Source organism: Aspergillus luchuensis, chromosome 8, assembly GCF_016861625.1.
Source record: "Aspergillus luchuensis IFO 4308 DNA, chromosome 8, nearly complete sequence".
In the NCBI taxonomy this organism is placed as follows: Eukaryota; Fungi; Ascomycota; class Eurotiomycetes; order Eurotiales; family Aspergillaceae; genus Aspergillus; species Aspergillus luchuensis.
The window spans coordinates 3,948,341-3,969,156 of NC_054856.1; the positions used below are offsets into that span (position 1 = coordinate 3,948,341).

The following is a 20,816-nucleotide window of genomic DNA, read 5'->3' on the forward strand; positions in this document are numbered from 1 at the left end:
AGAGGCCCATCCGTCACACTGTTTTCATGCCCCAGGGACCAATTCTCTGGGAACTCCACCGGCAATGGATTTAGGCGCACCGATGCCAATAATGGCTCAAAGAATTAATGTAAAACAATCGCTGATTTTCATAGCCATAACATGAACAGCTCGGTCTTAACAAGACGAGCACACTCCACCTGGAGATCTCAAGGTTACTCTGAGACACGCCTCCCTTCAAGCAAGCCCCATTCTTCTCGCTAAGATTCACATCAAAGCTCAGCTTTGCCATCCATGTCATCCGACTGTCCAATCCGGCGATGAATAACAGCCGCAACCTCATCACTGTTCTTCTCTAGGAATACCATATGGCCATTACCATGGATGTCAATATCTGACAACTGCAAGTGTTCAGCCTGTACGCCGGCCTGTTGCAAGAATTCTACCGTGCACCAGTCATACTGCGCATGGTATGATGCTTCCGTCGTCAGTAGGAGCACGGGAACATCCCTCAGATTCGCCAGTTGCCGCGCAGGGGGATCATCCGCCTGAATGATGCAGTCTGCTAGGATTGACGAGTTGGACGGCAAGATGGTGGTGGAGAAATCTGTGCTCGGGTCCGACACAGGCGGCGAGTACGCAATAGGAATGTCCGTCAGCCCGTATGCTCGAGCAGAACTATTTCCAAACATTGCGTTGCTGAACGGTGGACCACCAGGCTCGATGGAGACAATCGAGTGAACCAGATCGGACCGTTGGTCAGCCAGTAGCCATGCCATGATTCCGCCTTGCGAATGAGCTATCAGAATAACTGGCCGGCCAATCTGATCCAGCAGAGCGGCGCCCGCGTCGCGCATGGCAGTTTGCTGCAGCACATTATCACTGACAAATGGCACAGCACCGGCGTAGTAGGAGTCAAAGATGGGATCATGCATGACCCCAGTCCCAGGCCACTGGGTGTGCAGGGAAGCTTGTGGCCATAGCCCATACCGTTCAGGCGCGGTGAAGTATCGTTGCAGGTGTTCGGCCGAGTACGTCTCCAGTCTACCGTTGAAGATTTGCCAGGGACTGCGGCCGCGGAACGGCTGATCGAACAGGTAGCATTCGTAGCCCTTGTCAAGGAAGTACGATGCCCATCCTGGCTGGCCGTCTGGCTTGTTCAACCAGTTCTGTCCATGTCTTGTTAGTGCTATTCCACCAACTAAGTCTAGGCTGTCCTACTGTGGCTGTCTGAGCCTGGCCATGGACAAACACAATCGGATATGGCTGAGTCACTTGTACGGGCGTCAACTTCTCGACATAGATCTGGTTAGTGTATACATGCTCGCCATTCTCAGTGACCGAGTAGTTTCCCCCAACGTAAAAATAAGTTCGTTGGTGGTTGCTATCGCCACTGGCGGGAGAGAACAGAGCCAGGAGGTATAGACTGAGCCGAGTGAGCATCGTGCGATACAGAAGTTCAACTGGTAGGGAGAAAGTTGGATTCATGAGTGAAGATGACAATGTGTTGAGACAAGCTCGGGATTGCCGTGGCAACCTTCCTGCATGTCATCTGCGCCTGCTTCGGACGCATCGCATGTGTGGCGCCAGAAGGGTTGCACGTCGCTCAGAATAAAAACTCTCGACAACCAACTGTTGTCCTGTCAGTTCATGGCTTAAAAGTATCCCCGAGAAGAGGAGGCATTTTCAATGGGCCGTGGGATACACGGGGAGTTACTTGCCTGGGACATGTGCCGGTAGATTCATCAGTCCATATTGCCCTAGAGCTCCCGATATTATATATCATGATACATACAAATATGCAATTCATGAATGGGCAAGTCTTTCCTCGTTATAAGTACACGACCATATTCTCCATACTCATGGGGCTTGATTTTCCTGACCTAGCACTGAAAGAGACAGTATCGTGTGCGTCAGCTCAATGATGAAATTGCAGTCATCAGAACGCGAGCTACTCGGAGTTGCATGACCGGTTGCAGATGGGCGAAAGAACCTCCCACTTGTTGGCAGATTATTGGTGTAACCAACAAGGAGGACCCCAGCTAGATACCCTGTGGCTGCGCTAAGCAAACCCTACTTCATATGGTGAGACCGTAGCAAGAAGTTACCATTACCACCGGGGGCCATTTTCAGCATACAGCCAAGCAAATACGATGTTCGCTTCCCTAGTGATCGATCGCTTCATTGCCTAGACCTTTGATGACGGCTGGGGCCGATCGCTAGGCGCGTCGATCTGGATGACGGAGGTCTGACAGGACCCCTATTATAACGGGCTCGTCAAGATTGCTCATTTCCCCGGGGCAAGCCCGGAACCAATAGGCCTCTGACTTTGGCTCCAGTTCAGTTGGTCTTACATATGAACTACTAAATAAAGGTGGTGTTCTTTTCCTTCTTTCGTCAGTAAAGCTTGTCAGCCTTGTTTCACCCTTAGCCCCTTGGCCATAACGCTAGATCATCCTCGTGCTGCAGCCATTGGCCAGGTAAATCACTCGCTTTTGAAGGACACATCAAGCTTATTGAACCGAGCCAATGACGGAAGAAGCCTATATTGCTGCCTAGTATATTTGCGTATTGGAATTGAGGCTAATGGGCGAAGCTTCTGGTGCGTGTGTTGTGCGAGCTGCGGAAACCCCCGATCTTCGTCACACCCGGTTTTATTACTGACCATACGTAGAACTTGATGTATTTCAGAATCATATATTACCACAGATTACATACACGACATCGATGTTGTCCGCGGATCCCGACACTCCTCAGGCCTTCCAGAGACCGAGGGTTTTTCTTCCTCTCTATTCTGCTATCAGAATAATTCAGTGCAGGGAGATGCCACACACTGCATAGCCGTGTGGAGGACCCGATTACACCCAGCCAGGATATCATCTTGGCACTACTTCCGTACAAACAACAACGAGCCCATCGATGGCAACCCCAACCCGCCTGTTCAGGCGCCTACTTCGCCAAGTGCGGCGACATGACTGGAGATGTCTGATAGCATACTCGGCGCTGATCCTGCTGTCGGCCTCCATCTTCCTGTATCTTCTTCTCGCATACTACCTCGCGGGAGATCCGCGTCTTGTTCCACACACCATCCAGCAAGCGCGGAACGTCCTTCTCGTCACGGCACATCCGGATGACGAGACTTTGTTCTTTAGCCCAACTATCCTTCACGGTCGCGACAACCCGGATGTCACTCGTTCCTTGTTGGTACTATCGACGGGTGAGTCATCACTCCACCAGAAATCTTCCGAGTAGTATATCTTCTAATGAGTGCAGGCGACTATCATGGCCAAGGAGATATCCGCAAGGCAGAAATTGAACGTAGTTGTACCGCTCTCGGCATCTCATCTGCTCGCTGCGTTGTTCTGGAGCACGGTGCCCTGCAGGATAATCCAAAGAAATGGTGGCGCCAGGATGTCATTCAGGACATAGTCGCCCATTACGTTCTCATGTGGAAAGTGGATCTGGTACGTTTCCCTTACACCCTTCATGAGTAGTGGCCAGGTATTAAGGCTACAGAAGATCTTCACCTTCGATAACGGTGGAGTCTCCGGCCATATCAACCATAGGGCTGTAAGTGCCGGTGTTCGGTAAGTGAATGGCACCCATACTATTCGAAACAATGAGGCTAACAGGGAGCAGAAAATACGCAGAGGACTTTCCGCATGCCCCGCCAGTCTATGCCCTACAGAGTACATTCCTCCTGCGCAAGTACTCGTCGCTCGTTGATCTGATCTTGACCTCTGTGCCATTCGCCTGGCGCATCGGGGCAGCGGTCCTGACAGCCGCACCGCCACCCACAGGACACGACATATACGGAAACAGAGCGCTACTGGTGAGTCCGTGGCAGACCTACCTAACTGCGCGAACAGCATTCAGTCAACATGATAGTCAGTACTCATGGGACCGGGTGTTTTACTTGATAGTGAGCCGTTATATGTGGTTTAATAATTCGTATCGGATAGCCTAAGCTGTGATTATGTTCTTTCAAATATTCTTTCATTAAGCAAAACTATTTGTCTCCAATATGGTATCCAAACGTAAAACCGTGAGCAGAAATCTAGCTAGAAATTACAAGTATTCAAGAATCATGTGCTTTCTGCAACAACTCTATCTCCTGCGACACTGCGTCTTTCTGGTGCCATGCCCGGCCCCGAGACACACATAGGCTCACAGCCCAGCATCCTCCTGCTAAGGCGACCAGGACCATTCCAAACGCCACCCGTTGATCCATATTCGCAAACGCCTTGATGAACCTTGCATCTTTCTCGTGCCAGGAGGAACTGCCCAGATGCCGAAAGAGCGGGGTATTGACCACACCGTTGAGCATATGCATTCGTGGGTTCTCGGGTGGACCAGTTAGGACGCGGAGGGTAGAGGTATCGCGCTGCATGGTGTAGATGGTTCTATAACTTGTTAGCTCTAATATCTGTTCACCTTAAGCGTCAGATAGCAACATACGAGGCATAGTGGCATCCCGTGCTGAACATAACTGTGATATAAGGCAATACCGACCATCTTCGATTGAAGGTTGGCAGGTTCCGCACCAGATCACCAACGTAGGTATTGTTCGGTGCCGCGAGCATCATGCCAATGGAGATACCAACGGGGTTGGCCGCCGGCGCGACGAACTCGAATCGACGCAGAGGTTCCAACGACCGTTTACATGCCAGATCATAATCCAACACGGCACCCCCATACTTGTGCAGGATCATGTATCGCAATGCATCCACGCGCTGGACAAGGTGCGGGTAATTTTCCCAGGTGAGGAGAAAGTGCGGATAGTGATTCTGCACGAAGCGGCTAGCGTTTTCGTCGGTCCACAGAAATGCCTCCCAGTCCGGATGTTGCTTGAGACACTCGTCTCGAGCAGCCTGCCATTCTGCCCGTGGGGTCTGTGTGCCCAATTGGACGTGGTGCAGCCTTGCGGGGACTGGAACAGGCAACCCAGTGTCGGCGACGGAGTATGTGCTGTTGTAGTCGGAAAAGGTCAAATCGAATCCATCATTCTGTTCAGTGATGATAGCATCGGCGGATGAGGCTTTCCACACAAAGGGTAATCGAAGCAGTAGGTAAAGATTGCAGACAAACGGGGCGAGCAGGGAGGTTAGAATGAATAGTAGGAGGGCTGCCAGCACGAGTCGGAGGCGCGCGGGAGCCATTGCGGCTGGCTGACAGTGCCTGGAAGGCTTTGGGGCTGAGACAAGGCATCGCAAGGAAGGAAAAGGTACATAATGGATATGGAGAGGCTATTTGAGGGATGTAATTGAATAGTGAAGGAGGCAGTGATGGACAGGTTTTGAGCCGCCAATATGGCAAGCTCCGACTGGTAATACAGTTGTGATACGGGACACGCCAGTGGTATTTGTGTGTATCGCAGGTGGGTTTCACCAGTAATCCTCCGGTCCCGTTTCTGCCTGGACAACTCGACTTTCCGAGCTTCTTTCCGAGGCCGGTGGGATGTTCCCCTGGGTTTGGACTGTGCTGACACGACCAGAGAGCAAGGGTGGAGACATGATCAGCAATTGGCAAGTCGCGACTGGTATACGGACAGTCCCGCGTCTGGAAGATTGTAGTGTTTCCCTTTTTAGGTAATGCTGTGCCAGCAAATCGGCCAGGGTACGCAGCCAATCATACCTATGCTCATCACAGAGAGACCACAGTGCGAACATGGCAGAAAGCTTTTTCTTTGTAATAACAACAAGTGAATCAGCCCCCACCAGAGATGCACTGCCATCTGGCCTAAAAAAGGGTCCACGAATCCAAGCAATACTAAGCTTCGACCCCACCGCGGCTAGGGCTGCGTAGGGCGCAGGCCCTGATGATGGCTCGAATTCTGTAAGCCATGCGAGCCATTCCAGCCCCCCATTGGCCAGGACGTGTGATTGACCTCGTATTATCACACCTACTAGTACTTCCTTGGATTAGTAGTCACTGTAGCCAGGGTCCAGCCAGGGCAAGGTTCTGAGCTTAGGGTTGGTGAATTTGAGGGGCCATTGCTAGGCAGCCGCATTACAAGTGACGGGACCCGCGGGAAGTTATACACTGGCCTGGCGTTGCAGTCAAGACTAGCCCCAACGCAGAAAAAGTCGAAGAACAAGGCATATCCATGGCTGCCTAGCCATCCCCCAATGAAAGATTATCATGGCCTTTGCTAACCTCTGCTGATGCCGGATAAATCGACTCCCCACCCGCCTTCCCTGGAGTATTATACTCATCACAACGATGGTCTGGCGCTACATTTTACGACGTCCCGTGCTGGGCGCACTTTGCTTCCTAGTGCTTTTCACCTGGTTACTTCAACAGCCTGATACCTCGGTTAAACAGATTTCTCTTCTTCAACACCGTTACCCATTGCTGTTTGAACGCGTTCATACGAACACTCGCAGTGGTGGAGGTAAGCAACATATGACTTCTGAGTAAGGCTTTGAACTTGTCGGCTAAGACAGGTCGTCTCCAGCGTGGTACATCCCACCGACCTGGACAAATGAGACGGAACAGCATCCCGAGAACATTGTCGACGCCGCGGAGCGAGTGTTGCGCTTGGCCCAGACGACTGAACGACAGATCCCGCACTCCTCAATCCCCCTGATCGTCCACCAAACCTGGAAGAGCACGCGCGTTGACACCTGGCCACACGTGTTACAGCAGAGCACGGAGAAATGGTTGCGCGCGGTGGACGAGCAGATGGCTTATTTTTTGTGGGACGATGACGGAATACGACAGTTCATTCGGCGGTTCGAGCCAGAACGGGAGAAACAGTTCTATGCTTTACCCAGCCACGTGGAACGGTCGGATGTCTTCCGGATTCTCGTATGCAAGTGGATCGGTCGCATTCGAGATGGTAACCACTCAGCCACCAATGCTGGGTGTTGAAGAAGCTGCAGCCAAGAGAGAGGTGCGAAAATACCATCCCTACGCGGAAGCAGATGATACCAGCCTCAGTAGTGAGGACGGCGCACCGCCGAGAGGCATTGTAAAGACTACGGCGATCTCGGTCCGATACACGGCGGACTCCAACTCGGAAAATGGCGGGCAAGGGATCAGAGAAGGAAGCGTAGAGCGGTTGGTTTAGACAAAAATTCCAGTAATGATCGTAGCCGGTTGAGTGCTTGAACTTGAGGTTGCTACGATCGTCTTCCCAGCTTATAAGATAGATTACTCTCTATACCTGTCGCGTTGCTGTCTGCCTTGTCACAAACTTATCTATCGATGCGTCGCGATCATCGGCTCGTAATAACCTCCAGCGACCCAGGTGTCATTGAATACAAAGATTGCAAGGATTGATCGCCGTCGGCCGGGCAGCAGTACTGTCAACTAGGTGACCATTATGGCGCCCACCCTTTCCTGCACTTCCTGAACTCTAGCAAGGATTCCTTGTCTATTTTGGAGCCACATTCTCGTGGTAGTAGCGGTGAGCGGAATCCATAATGGCCTTGACGCGGGAAGCTGGCACCTTCTCTCTCCTGTCGTACGAATAGAGACCATTTACCTCTTGTTCAATGTCACACCTATAAGAAGATTAGCCATCTATAAAATGAACGCAGCTTTTGATATCTTGCCCGGTCGCAAAGTACCAATCATGAACAAGACAGTAAGCAAGGAAGCATACAATTGAGTATAGACCAATCCACACGAATGCCCTCCTTTCACCACTGCCATAACTAGCTTTTCCAGGCGACTCAACAGATCTTCTGGATCACTAGCGGTGGTGTATCCCCAGTCCCGGTCCCCTGCTGTGGTTCCCTTGGCAGGAATGATATTGACTCCGCCAAATTCAGAACAGATGACGGGGGCCCCGGAGGCATGCTGTGCACCAGGGTCGGAAGGAGTAGATGGCGTGGCCGGGATGGGGGGCACAAACATGTCGCGGTTCGACTTCTTGCCCAGGATGCCATCTTTGAAGTCTGCACAAGTCCCTGTCAGTGCAGGGAAGTCGGAGTAGTCGTGGTAAGTCGTTAGGTCGGTTGCGACATGTTCCCAACCGCAATTGTCGTTGATGGGCCGAGTTGGATCCAGCGTTCTGAACCTATGAGCGATGCACCAACTTACAGAATAGGGCAGAAATGTAACTTACTTGGTGAGGTAGTAAACTGAGCGGATATGGTTGCGCTGGTCAATGTTGTCCTTCAGGGAGGGATAGCCCCAGCTCTCGTTGAACGGGGTCCATGCCACTATGCACGGGTGATTGATATCCCTGCGCACGGCCTCCACCCACTCGCTGTTGAAGCGCGAGATATATTCGTCGCTAAACTCGTAGGCATTGGCTATCTCACCCCAAACCAGGAACCCGAGCCGATCGGCCCAGTAGTGAAACACGGGGTCTTCGACCTTCTGGTGCTTGCGGCAGCCATTGATACCCATCTTCTTCGCCATTTCAATGTCTGCTCGGAGAGCATCTTGTGACGGTGGAGTCAGACCTGTCTCCGGCCAATATCCTTGGTCCAGCACGAGAGTCTGAAAGCACGGCTTTCCATTCAGTCGTAAGGTGCCATCGCCATGAGTCCAAGAAACGCTTCGCATGCCCGTCGTCGTCTCGACTGCATCCACTTGATTACCCGAGGCGTCGTAGAGGCGCAGAGTTAGGTCATAGAGGATCGGATGCTCCGGTGCCCAGAGGGCTACACTACCTCGCCAACAACCATCAATGTTGAACCGGCTCTGTTGCTTCAAAGGCTCGACTTGTGGAACACGCATGTCTATATCAAGGTCCACCCAGTCCTTGTCACGTGGCAATTCTTTTCTGCCACGAGTGACTAGATTTCCTGCAAGACTAGCTTCAATTTCAACGCTACACCCGGCGGCCAGAGGGCGGCCTAGGACTGTGAGTCGTGCACGTAAAAAGCCCCCGTCAATGTCATCCGACCGTAGGACTGTCCCGTCACTGCTACTTCCCAGCCGCGTCCGGGGCACACTCTCCAACCAAACGGACAGCCATATGCCACTGGTAGGGGTATAGAAAATCTCTTGTGGAACGGGTCCCCAGTATTGCTTCCCTCGCAGCTGACCGAGGTCGGTTGCAGAGTCGCGGACGCGAATCGTGAGGCGCCGGGCGTCCGAACCTTCTCGGACACCAAATGCGTCCGACACATCTACCTCAAATGGCACATGGCCTCCTCGGTGAGCACCGACCAACTGTCCATCAATCCAGACAGTGCAGTCGTAGTCCACCGCCCCGAAGCGAAGAATCAGTCGGTTCCCTTTCGCCTGTTCATCTGTGGTGCGTATGTCCGGGACCATTCGTTCATACCAAAGCACTTCATGAACCTCGTAGAGCCCAATACCGGATGCCGGGGTTTGGAAAGCATAAGGTACATTGATCTGGCGCTTAGATTGTGCGGCCTCTTTGGCAGGGAGACCCTGCTGTTGCCACCGTTGGTTCAGTCCTGTGTCAGCATCGTCGAAGATGAAGTCCCAGGAACCGTCGAGGGAAAGCCAATTGAGGGCTGGGCGGTGGAAGTCGGGGCGAGGATATGCGGCCATCGTACAATCGCTAGATAATATTCGTGGAAAATCCTGTTGTTGTGAATGGGATGGAGGATCAATGATGAGAAGTGCGAAGGACAACTGGTGAGGGGAAGAGGGATCGACAGCCAACCCCGCCCTGCCATGACGTGGTCCCATCAACCAGTGAAGCAAGGCCGTCTGATATTGTTGTGGAACTACTTCAGGGGAGCTTTACAACATTTCCTGACGACTCTACACTGAGAGCTATTCTGCCTGCCTATCTTCACGGAAACTTCCCCATAGGAAGGACGTATGACTTCCCCCCCCAACCGGTCCTGGAACTCGGCCAATTAAGCTAATTGGTCATATCATCTTAGCTGATAAAAGTACACATTGTCAACCCAGATCAAACTGGAATCAATCACACCACACTGCTATTCCTAGAGTCCCACCCGGTATCCAGGTTAAAAGTCTGTTGGATGAGAATGTCATTCGTACGCCTCCCAGTGTCACGGCTGGCTCTGGGTGAACAGGAATCAGGGTGGGCCACGCCTTCTCCGTCCCCTTGGATAGTGGTGGTCATGTTCACGACATTCCCCGGGCGAAATAAGGTCACGGGCGCTGATGGGTAGGAAGAGACAGAAACAAATTCGGCCTTGGGAGCTGTGGCCCCCGGCCCGGACGAGCTGCGTGAGCTCAACCGCGTCATTCCAGGTTTGGTGAAGCATGTCCGAAGATGCTTGAGTAACGGATGTAGAGTGGCCATACTACCCGCAAAGATTCCCAGGCCAACCTCGACATAAGACCAAACGGCCACCTCATAAGTCGCGTCTATGTTCTATTAGGCTCAAATGTTTGCGTAAAGGAGAGGGGGGTTATAATATGCGAAACAGGGAGAAAGAGGCAAGGGCAAGGGCATCTTACAAAGGAAGTCCGGATCGGCAAATGTGGGCACATAAGGGATGCGAACAATGACGGCACAGCAGGCGCTGTCAACAGTTTAGTTAGTGAGACTGGAAGTGATACGGGACAGATATATCAGGCTACCCACATGCAACCGATGCTGCTGATACCGATCGCAGCCACTTTTCTCCGCCACGGCATATTCAACTTTCGAATGATAAAGTATGGAACAATCCCAACCGCTAGATCACAGCAGGCAGCAACTGCGCTGTATGCCCAGGTCAGGGCAATAACTAATTCGGTCTTCACACACGTTCCCTCCACAGTGGGATCAAAGGCGACCCTGGTCCAGAAATAAGATACAGGACGACACTGCAGCAAAAGCGAAAACATGAGCACAAGCCCCATTAGGACGGTGCAAGTCATGATGATGTATAGAAATGCCAGGTGCGGTCGCTTGATGGTGATACGAGTGAGAAAGATGCATATTGAACATTTGCAAAAAATGGAAGAGAAGCAGTATCCAATCTCGCAAAGCCACCAGTACTGGATAGGTTGTCAGTTGACAGGAACCGTGATCCGAAAACGAGGATTATACACACCTTCATTGCCGTAACTCGGTGGCTTGCCGTTAAGTCAGCGAAATGTTTTCCCGTGCCGTATAGACTGCCTCCGATCATGACGCCACAGAACATGGCATAGACGGCCTGTGAAGAGGTCAGCCTTGTCCATCTCATCCGCTGTCGCAAGGTCGCCACATACCATGGCTAGGACCATGAGGCCATCATCCCATCCAAAGGCTTTTACCAGCCTTAACCGGACATAGCAACGGAGCAGGACTGTGATGGAAGTCACAGCCAAAAATACTGCAGGGACGGCGCGGACGGCGGCATTGCGGTTGAGCGTCATGGACGGCGAGTTTTGGGCTGCCTTGGACGGTCACTGTTCAACCCGATGGTCAATCCATGCATCTGGTAGTTGACTATCATTAACAGTCCAGATTGATGCGGCAAAGGCTTGAGGTCATTAAAGAAAGCCAAGAGCAGGGCGGTAGTGAAAATCGATATCTCGCCCCTAGATTATCCCGAGATCCTGTAACCATGGGTTCAGGTCTCTTGGAGCATTGCAGAATATCGGACTAGCCAAGGGACCCTTTCATTGGTTGGGAGAGTCTATACTAGCATTGCATTCCATGGATACGCGGACTTCGATGATTCATCATTGAACCATGACAGTGCTTTGACAATGCCAGATGACACTCGACTCGGCACCGATGGAAAAGATACGATATACATATAAAAACATATATATATTTACACCATGAATACCAAAGTGCTTTCATCTGATCGAGGTACACTACCAGTTACGACATGAGCGATAATGATGCAGATAACTCAATCGCTGTAGAAACCAAGTGATTCCTTCCTTCCATGTTCACCAGAGGTATTTCCATGGAATCATGGAAGATGAACAATGGGTCTATGGCGTCACAGCCTGTGCACGGACATGGCACGTGATTGCCACTCGGGAATCGCCGACGGGGAAACAAGATCCGGCCTCTTTATTTGGTTGGTACATTTTCCCGATCCTTCAATTCTTAGCCTGCAATGACCAAGTTGTCAACACTGCACGCACAGCCACAACACCTATCGTGACCTACCACACAGGAAAGCCAAGCGAAGGTTAAGCGGGCTGCTAATCAGGAGAAGTCGGGCCATGTGCTACGTTAGCCAAGCCATAACAGCCACATTCCGTTTCGACTCTACCGTGTACCAGGTCGCTACAGTTGGTACCTCTTGACGTCCTAAGCCTATCCTCATCTATGAAGGCACCCAGCATAATGTGGCCGAGGGCCTCTGATAACCTTTCGCTTTGCTCCTCTACGAATCCCGCAGAACCTCAACATTCCCCGTCATCAACCAGTCGCGTACCATAAGAAAAAAGGAGGCACATTCCGACCGGCAAAATTTAAACCATAGCATGGACTGCTCCCTTCCCGGGCAAAGAAGTGATATTACACACAGTGAAAAGTGTAGAAGAATAGGCAACACACTACACAGGGCTAGCTAAATATATGTCCATTGAGTATCCGGGAATATCCCCCCTACCACACCGTCCTACAAATCGCAGCTAATTCCCGAGGGAACATTGAGGCAGTCGTCACTGACTTTGCCACCGGTCACACTCACACCAGTCCAGGTCCAGTCCGAACAGCTGCCATCACCACAGGCAATGTATACTTCTGTGCAGTCATCATCCTCACACGTTCCGATGATGTTCTCGAGCACAAAATCTGTTATCGGCACTCCTGTAGTAGGAGTCTTGGAGGTGTCATCGTAGTTCTGCTCAATGATAATGCCATAATCTGTAGCGTCTGAAAAGGCGATCTCATGGTAAGTAACTTCGCTGACGGAGCCAGTGTCGCCGTAGATGGTCTTGATACGGATCGCTAAAGCCCACGTTAGAGATTGCCAGAAGGGTTGCTCAAGTTGTTTCTCTTACCTTGCTGGGACTTGAGGACGTTGACATCATAAAAAGTAACATTTTTGACGGTGTTATCATCCCGGCCACCAACTGAGCCAATCGACAGGCCATGACCCCCGGAACAAACACTGGCGCTGAAATAAATATTCTACGGGATGGTCAGCAACGCCTCTCTCTCTCCGCCACAGTGCCAGGGTGGGCATACCTCTCCGGAATTGATAGCAACGCAGTCGTCCTGGTTGTAAATCTCAGCACCGGTGATCGTGATATAGGTGCTTTCCCCGATGTCAAAACCATCCGTATTCGCAGCGAGGTCGTCGGTGTCACCGTCAGTGTTATCCACAGTGATATCGGTCATGGTGAGATCAGTGGAGCCATCGATACTGAACACTTGCACAGGAGAGTTCTCAACGTAGATGCTCTTGATGGTCGAAGAGGTCAAGTCATGGGCATAGAAGAACTTGGGCTTTGTTTTACCGCCATTACCACCCTCTCCGTCCCACCAGCGGCTGCCATCACCATTGAGCACCGCACCGCTCTCCCCCTCGACAGTAATATCCGTTCCAGAAACACTCACGAGAGGCCCTGTCCATTCCTCATAACCGAAAGTGGTTTCTCCTTGGAAGATCACCTGGCACATCTATCAGCCTGAGCCCTTGACGGCCTTGGGTACAAGAATAGGGATCAGATAAGAGGAGAATGTACGTGAGTGCCATCATTAAGATCAGTGAGGTCAAGGGTGGTGCCAGATGGGACGGCCACGTCAGACAGGTAAATGGTGGAGCAAGAAGTTTTCGACTTGCTGGCCTTGGAGGCACCTTCGGACCCCGAGAAGGTGCAAGTTGTCGCTCGCTTTTCGATCAAATTGGCGTCAGGCGCTTCCGTAACCATGGGATGAGCGGGTTCGGCAGGCGCCGCATGCACAGCAACAGCTGCCAGCATGCCACCGATTAAGATAAGTTGACGGACCATTGTTATATCGGGCCAAGAACGAACAGAATAAGAGATCTGTAATCAAAAAAAGTGATGACAAGGAATACCCAGAGAGGCTTCTAGAGACATGATATTCGGCCCTTTATATTCTTACGGGGAGCTATCATTACTGGATGTCAGGGGTAAACATAAAGGGCGTTGACGAAGCGAGGCCGCTATGGACGTTTTGGTGGCGGGTCTATGTCCGTAGTGGAAAGACCGGACTTGATCCTGGCGCCGGAAACCGACCACAAATTCAGCCGACCATACATAAAGAAATTCCTACCATTCACAGTACTTGTTAGGTGTACACAAGTTATCTGGGTGGCTGCAGCCATGGGCCTTTTGAGGGTAATCATTGGTGGAGATAAACGTTGCACCGTGCGCAGGAACAGCCAGTGCAACGGAGAATACCCAGCGGGAACCTAAATGCTTGTTCAAGGATTGTGGAACCATGTTTATTGCTAGTAAATCATAGTTTCTCTTCATCAATGGTAATGACAGGAGTTGCGGTCGAAGGATTCCCATAGCACTACCCAGGATTGATACATTATACTGTCCACCAAAGAAAGCCATGTTTGTGAAAGATCCCAATCTTATCACCATAACATGGAATGAAATTAGTGGACTAGGCCAGGGGCAACGTTTCAGCCATGGCAAACTCGGATGCTAGCGGAGGTCTGTAAAGGGGCTCGTAACGGGGCCATGAGGGAGGGCACTAATCAATTCGTCCGGGACTAACGGCCATGTTAGACCTTGTCGGACTACATTACCCGTGCAGGTCTAGTGCAGCTGATGCTGCAAAAATAACTTCTGCAGAACCTCGCTTGTCTCGATAGCGGGGTGCTAAAACCTTCTAATGGCTGGCCAATAAACTGGTTCACATCAAGCAGGTTCATCCGTCAATGGCATTCATTCCCGAAAGACTGGAGAGGAGTAATGGTCAGAATGAAGGCCAAGAAGGGCAGTGTTCCGGCACCTCTTCCATTTTTTGATACCACAAATCGCCATCCATGTCGTTTACTGCGCATTTCTTTATTCATTGATTTTTATTTTTATTTTTATTTTTGTTTTTGTTTATTTACTTTTCCCCCCTCCATTTGATGTCCAATCTATGTCGGGTATCACAGTGTACAGAGTAAAGTATCTATATGACGGTTAATGAATTTCTAAACTTTCACTTGCCCGCCAGGTTACGGTCTGATTACACCACTCTAGGCACTGAATATCTTGGAGACCTGGAATTATCAGTAAGCCAGAGAAGGAATAATCGTTTCGTAGTGACTGAATCACAGAGCAATGAAGATGCCCGCTTAGAAGCTACTGAATAGCAGATAAGGTTCTAGACAAGTCGTAGGGTATGCTACTAGATATAACACAATCTAAAGATCGCAACTACTAAACAGTTCATTCATTGTAAAAGAGGGCCAGCAGATTATATTTAGATGCCTGATCCTGCTTATTCGAATACATAGAATAGGGATGCATGAAGAAGTAGTGAGGTGTTGGGTGTGGCGGTCTGAAACTGGAAAACATCTCTTTCAGACTGACAATGTGGCTAGTGAGCTAACCCCTATCCCATCTGCCTGAATAGTTTTATCCCATCTATATGAACAGTTGGTCAACCAAGTTAAACCCTTGACGTAGGCAGAAAAATGCTTCCATCCCTAATCCCCGGGGCCTTACCGTTCAGAATTTGCGGTGAATAGTAATGAGCCCTATCGATCTTGGCTTGTTTAGCTTTAACAAGCCCCAGTTGACCCCGTACGAAGTTCGGTGCCATTCCGTCGATTAACAATTTGGAAAATCGTGATCTATTGTTGGTTTAAATCGGAGGCCACATGATACTTGGGACGCTGATAAGAGTGCAACTTTTGACCGGAAACCCCCACCATCTCTAGTCCTTTACCCACAGAACCACCTGCCATTCGCTCCTCAAATAGCCTCTCGAAGTATAGCCTCAACCATTAGTCCAATAAGCACTCTATAAATTCCTAATTGGTGCATAATTCCTTACAGCGCTCATATTCCTATGCTCTCCTTCCCTTGATGCTTCTTCTTGCCTAGATTAGTTATATTTTGGAAAAACAGCAGCTAGCTAGTGAATGAAACCCACCCACAGCTGTCACCTCAGTGTGATCCAAAAAAATAATTGAGATCCAAGACGCACACATTTCAAGGTAGGCATTCCCAGCATATACAAACATGTTGTCGACTTCAGTAGTCTATCAACCTAAGATTGACTTTGTCAATGATGACTGCTCAGAGGCCATAACTCAGGTAGCCCAAGAACGGGCTATTAGATACTCCAATTTTGGGAGCGAGTTTAGCCGCAGGTCGTGAGGATCTTGAAGCCGGCAGTTGCTCTTCTCATCATACAACACAGTGTCCATCCCGGCAGCCCGCGCTGGTTCAATGTCGCGCTGTTCGCTATCCCCCACGTATACCATATCAGTTGGGACGATGCTATGCTTTTCTAGGACAGCGGAAAATAAACCATCCACCTTGGACACGCCAACCTCATTGGTAGTGACGAGGATATCAATCAATTCCTGTAACCCAAGCTCTGACACCGTCCATTCTTGTGCATCTTGCGGTCCCTCGGTGACGACAATAACCTTCTTGCCATGAGACTTGAGCTTCTGTAGGAGACGAAGTGCCCCGGCCTTCAGTGTCAGGGCGGCACGGAGACTGCTCTTGTATACTGCCAACAACTCTTCCACTTCTACCCGAGAAGACGTATGCCCATGGGCTTCAAGAAGACGTCTAAATCTGTCGCTGCGATATTCTTCGGATGATTTCCCATCTGTGAACGCATTTGCAGTGTTTGAACGAAGGATGTCACGATAGGTAGCCTGGAGATCATCGATTGTGTTGTTGGTCTCGGGATGGTTGGCTCGAATTGCGGCGAAGACAGCATGGGAGGCATGAGCAGACGCTTTGCGAAACTCGTGCAGCGTATCGTCGAGATCGAAGCCAAACCACGTCTTTCCAGAGAGAAGACTTGATATGGGATCTAGCTGGGGGCCATAGGCCTCCAGGTACAGGCCACCTACTTCAGCTTCGATATGTTCAATTTCAAGTGCGGATAGCAGCCCGTGGCCGTGGAAGTCCTCGACGTGGGTGTGAGACTTGACGCGATTGAAGAGGCCGTCAGGGACGGCACCCTGATAGATCGATTGCTCTCGGTAACCGTTGAATAGATAATCCCCAAAAGGCTGCCTAAACTCCAAACAGCCATCATCGTATTCAATGCCCCAGTATTTTGCCAATGTGGTTACTGTATCCCTAGGATTGGCCACCAATTGTTCATACAGGACAACCTGAGGTGTTGGGCTGGCCGTGAGCATTTTGAAGAGTGACCGATAACTAATGAAGAAGCTGTATAGATCACCCCAGCCCATATTATTCCAACTATCAAACACTCGCACAGGGTCCCGGACGAGAAACGCGGGCCGCGTTTTCTCGTAGGCGTCTCGATTGGGAAGTACGTTGAAGTCACATTCGCCCTTGAAAGATTCGTGACCCAATTCCTCTTTGGTGACTAGTGTGGTAAAACCTTCCGACACCGCTTTCTGATAGACCGGGTGGACTTCAGGATGGGAGAAAATAGTATAGTCTGGCTTAATTCGAGCTAGAGTCTGGTCGCTGAATTTGTGATAGCTTCCTTGCAGAATCAAGCGACTCGTAACTGCACAGCCAGGGAATTCGCGAAAAATTCGCATGAAGAGTGTGGACCCCGAACGAGGGCAGGCAACTAGGACCCGGATCTGGCTTTGCTGCTGGTTTCGCGATTAGTATGCTCACTGAAACAAACATGCAGGGTATACGTACTCCATGAGCGCCGCTCGTCACGTTGGCACTGGTTTCCATCCGCTCCCGAGAGGCTTCCGAATGAGGCATAATTTTATCCTGTTACTTTGTCACAATCGATGATGAAAAGATGGGTGGGCGCTGGATAGCAACAATCCAAGTGACACTCAGCGTTCTTAAGTAGTTTGACAATTCTCGGGTAAATGCAATACTAGTTAAAGTCATTTTTCCTTGGTATGCCGCCTCATTTTAGGGCGGATGAGGTGATTGGGTTAGCTGGTTCCTGTGTGGCACTACTTAAGTGCAGTGTCACGGCCTCCTCCAAGTGTTCTTTGGTTAAGAAGCGTACAACCATGTTGTCACCTATTATCATGCGGATACCATGGCTATGCCTGAATTACATACTGTTTAGCCATGTGGTCTTCGCCAATAATAGGTATAAATCAAGACCTGATCTCTCCCCTCCCCGTCTTAATATCACTCTTTCTCCAAACCGTGGGCTAGAACGAGGATACATTTTCATTGCCCCGTTCAATGCCGTTTCCGAGGCGGCACATCGAGCACCACAGCAGCCTGGTGCGTATATATTCAGTGACGATGGTGAGCTCGTCTGGTCCGGGTACACCTACTTCTCGACCTGGACAGGGAACTTCCAAGCCGCGCGGTTGGAATGGCCAGGATGTTCTAGCTGCATTCGAAGGTGCGCACAATGGACTCTACGGCTATGGTCATGGTCACCATGTGCTCCTCAATCAACGGTATGAGACGATCAAAGAACTCCGCGCGGGTAACCATCTGCTCTCCGATAAGCATGAGTTCGAGATCTTGAACGAATCGACCGTTTTGATCCAGATCCATCACCCGGAAGTGCGAGATCTGAGCAATTACACATCCGACCGACGGCAACATTGGATTGTTAACGCAATATTTCAAGGTTAGCTCTATCTCAGGATAGTTCGTATGTCTTATGGAACACGATAAGTGCTTATCGGATAAAGAACTTTGATTTGCTGCTATTCTAGTAAGTCAGAAATTTACTAATAAATATAAAATTAACTTGCTGACCCATTATGCAAAAGGTACAAGATTTGTAATTTCAGCTGCTGATGTTATACATTCTTATGCTTGTCCATCTTTTAGTTTAAAGTTATTTTTTCTTTAAGAAAGAAAACACAGAATTGAATATCGCTGACGGCAAAGTGTTGTTCGAGTGGAGGAGTCTGGATCATATTGGCCCGGGGGGTACGTTGACCCTCACCCCTTTGATTTATCACAGTGGAATCCTCCAAATCGGAAAGGGAAAGATTTGTGTAGATAATAACGCCTGAGCGTATCCCAGAATCTGCTCTCCCGCTTCCCAACAAGCAAGCGGGGATTGGCCACAATAGCTCTACTGCCTGGGACTATTTTCACATCAATTCGGTAACCAAGGGCATCGACGGTCACTATCTTGTGTCCGCGCGTCATGCCAGCACCATTTACAAGATTAACAGCACAGTTGGCAGTGTCATCTGGCGACTAGGAGGGTCGCGGTCCGATTTCGCCCTGGGCCTTAACGTAGAGTTTGGCTTCCAGCATCATGCCCGATACCTTGATCAGATCGACAAAAACGGCGTGACAAGGATAACGCTATTTGACAACGCCATATATGGCTCTGAAAGTGGCGGTGGCGGTGACAAGGATGTGCGGATATATCCCTACTCCCGCGGCAAAATCCTCAATTTGAATCATGATACTCGCTGTGCTTCCCTCGAGTCCTCGTTTATTCCTCCTGATCTACTGCTGGTGAGATCACAAGGCTCACTGCAAGCCCTTCCCAATGGGAATGTCTTTATAAATTGGGGCTCAGAGGGAGCGATAACCGAATTTTCTTCCGATGGAGAACCTCTCTACCACGCATATCTGGACTCCCAACCGCTCAGTCGCGGCGATGTGCAGAACTACCGGGCCTTTCGGGCAAACTGGACGGGCATTTCCAGTGAAGAACCCGCTGTGGTAGCCTTTCAGCGACATGGGACCGATTGGGACAGCGGTGGAACCGATATATACTTATCATGGAATGGGGATACAGAGACGGTCAAATGACGGCTCCAGTTGCAAGTGCTTACCGGTTGGGTGGAACGAGGATGTTCGGAACGGAGAACTCGAGACGATTGTGGCACGACGAGGATTTGAGACAGTCCATCATGTACCCTTTGCATTGCGGAGTATTCGCGCACAAGCTATCGCTGCAGATGGAACAGTTCTTGCCTCGTCTAAACGAGTGCAAATACAGGCATGGGAGGTCTATCAATACCTGCTCGAGGAGGACAACATTGAAGTTGCTGATCTGAAAGTCTCATCACCTGGGTCGCGCCTGCGCCCGTTGCTGTTACAGAAAGCCGATCCGTTGTGACACACCATATGATCCTCAGTATAACATGCTCTTAATGTATGCATAATCAACGTAACCTTTTGGGGCTTAATGACAAGTTGTAGTAGCATACCCCCAGGCAAATATAGGGAGACGCTCCCTTTCGCTAATGCCACAACACCCTGCCGCTTATCGCAGTGGGTAAGGCTACTCCAGATAAGGTTAAGCTTTTAGTACAGCTGTGAAACTTACCGCCTTCTGTATCCAGACGATTATTCGCCTGAGTTATAAGATTTCTGCCTCATCGTGAGCTGGATCAAAGTAGCAGGCGGTGAGGCTGTGAGCATGCCTGGTATTAGACGCACGGTTAATGTCCTGCTGTTTACGGCCAGCAAAGTATCGAACCATAAAAATGTTCTTACAACTTCTAGAGATGCTGATAAAATTTTCTTCGTATTGAAACTGTCGTCCATCAATATACGATCCTAATTTCAGAATTATCCCCGGGAGATATGATACTACTTCATGGACGTAGAGATCACGCAACTCACAATATATAATTGTGCGTCTCAAGACACAGGCTAGGACCATGAGATGTTAGTGCACAAATGGGATGAAAGATGATAGCCAAGCACTATAGTCCGACGGTCTATAATGTAATAGAACAAAGTACACACTCTGCTGAAAAGGTTACGTAGTCAGCTTATAACCCATGAACTCAATGAGTGCAATGGAGAACCATACGCAAGAGTAAAGGAAGCAAAAGCAATGTTCCTGTCCTTTATGAACTTTGTGCTCACCGATACCACTGACCTCGTGAGCACTTACAATAAATGGAACCTGTGCAGTGAGCTGAGATCTGCCTTAC

At 50.1% G+C, this 20,816-nt stretch overlaps 10 protein-coding genes across 10 annotated transcripts; 4 read left to right on the forward strand and 6 right to left on the reverse strand.

The window, feature by feature from the left end:
• Nucleotides 1-251: 251 nt before the first annotated feature.
• Nucleotides 252-1,467, reverse strand: AKAW2_81372A (alpha/beta hydrolase; the record flags this gene model as incomplete). Its single annotated transcript, XM_041682496.1, has 2 exons — nt 252-1,148; nt 1,201-1,467. The coding sequence occupies 2 exons, from the start codon at nt 1,465-1,467 to the stop codon at nt 252-254; spliced, it is 1,164 nt and encodes a 387-aa protein (XP_041549333.1).
• A 1,431-nt stretch (nt 1,468-2,898) lies between these two features.
• AKAW2_81373S (PIG-L family deacetylase) lies at nt 2,899-3,946 on the forward strand (the record flags this gene model as incomplete). Its single annotated transcript, XM_041682497.1, has 4 exons — nt 2,899-3,196; nt 3,253-3,443; nt 3,499-3,566; nt 3,619-3,946. 4 exons carry the CDS (start codon nt 2,899-2,901, stop codon nt 3,944-3,946), a joined length of 885 nt encoding a protein of 294 aa, XP_041549334.1.
• A 111-nt stretch (nt 3,947-4,057) lies between these two features.
• AKAW2_81374A (glycosyltransferase family 32 protein) lies at nt 4,058-5,138 on the reverse strand (the record flags this gene model as incomplete). The annotated part of the gene is made up of 2 exons (XM_041682498.1): nt 4,058-4,382; nt 4,438-5,138. 2 exons carry the CDS (start codon nt 5,136-5,138, stop codon nt 4,058-4,060), a joined length of 1,026 nt encoding a protein of 341 aa, XP_041549335.1.
• A 1,063-nt stretch (nt 5,139-6,201) lies between these two features.
• On the forward strand, nt 6,202-6,852 carry och3 (glycosyltransferase family 32 protein; the record flags this gene model as incomplete). Its single annotated transcript, XM_041682499.1, has 2 exons — nt 6,202-6,373; nt 6,437-6,852. The coding sequence occupies 2 exons, from the start codon at nt 6,202-6,204 to the stop codon at nt 6,850-6,852; spliced, it is 588 nt and encodes a 195-aa protein (XP_041549336.1).
• Nucleotides 6,853-7,357: 505 nt separating this feature from the next.
• On the reverse strand, nt 7,358-9,600 carry AKAW2_81376A (glycoside hydrolase family 2 protein; the record flags this gene model as incomplete). The annotated part of the gene is made up of 3 exons (XM_041682501.1): nt 7,358-7,487; nt 7,589-7,999; nt 8,054-9,600. 3 exons carry the CDS (start codon nt 9,598-9,600, stop codon nt 7,358-7,360), a joined length of 2,088 nt encoding a protein of 695 aa, XP_041549337.1.
• A 244-nt stretch (nt 9,601-9,844) lies between these two features.
• On the reverse strand, nt 9,845-11,235 carry AKAW2_81377A (uncharacterized protein; the record flags this gene model as incomplete). The annotated part of the gene is made up of 5 exons (XM_041682502.1): nt 9,845-10,254; nt 10,348-10,412; nt 10,475-10,872; nt 10,929-11,033; nt 11,089-11,235. 5 exons carry the CDS (start codon nt 11,233-11,235, stop codon nt 9,845-9,847), a joined length of 1,125 nt encoding a protein of 374 aa, XP_041549338.1.
• Nucleotides 11,236-12,443: 1,208 nt separating this feature from the next.
• On the reverse strand, nt 12,444-13,782 carry AKAW2_81378A (glycoside hydrolase family 28 protein; the record flags this gene model as incomplete). The annotated part of the gene is made up of 4 exons (XM_041682503.1): nt 12,444-12,775; nt 12,829-12,958; nt 13,016-13,441; nt 13,516-13,782. 4 exons carry the CDS (start codon nt 13,780-13,782, stop codon nt 12,444-12,446), a joined length of 1,155 nt encoding a protein of 384 aa, XP_041549339.1.
• Nucleotides 13,783-16,058: 2,276 nt separating this feature from the next.
• On the reverse strand, nt 16,059-17,685 carry AKAW2_81379A (uncharacterized protein; the record flags this gene model as incomplete). Its single annotated transcript, XM_041682504.1, has 2 exons — nt 16,059-17,564; nt 17,617-17,685. The coding sequence occupies 2 exons, from the start codon at nt 17,683-17,685 to the stop codon at nt 16,059-16,061; spliced, it is 1,575 nt and encodes a 524-aa protein (XP_041549340.1).
• Nucleotides 17,686-18,129: 444 nt separating this feature from the next.
• On the forward strand, nt 18,130-18,534 carry AKAW2_81380S (uncharacterized protein; the record flags this gene model as incomplete). Its single annotated transcript, XM_041682505.1, has 1 exon — nt 18,130-18,534. One exon carries the CDS (start codon nt 18,130-18,132, stop codon nt 18,532-18,534), a length of 405 nt encoding a protein of 134 aa, XP_041549341.1.
• A 131-nt stretch (nt 18,535-18,665) lies between these two features.
• Nucleotides 18,666-19,680, forward strand: AKAW2_81381S (uncharacterized protein; the record flags this gene model as incomplete). The annotated part of the gene is made up of 2 exons (XM_041682506.1): nt 18,666-18,674; nt 18,910-19,680. The coding sequence occupies 2 exons, from the start codon at nt 18,666-18,668 to the stop codon at nt 19,678-19,680; spliced, it is 780 nt and encodes a 259-aa protein (XP_041549342.1).
• Between the last annotated feature and the right edge of the window lie 1,136 nt (nt 19,681-20,816).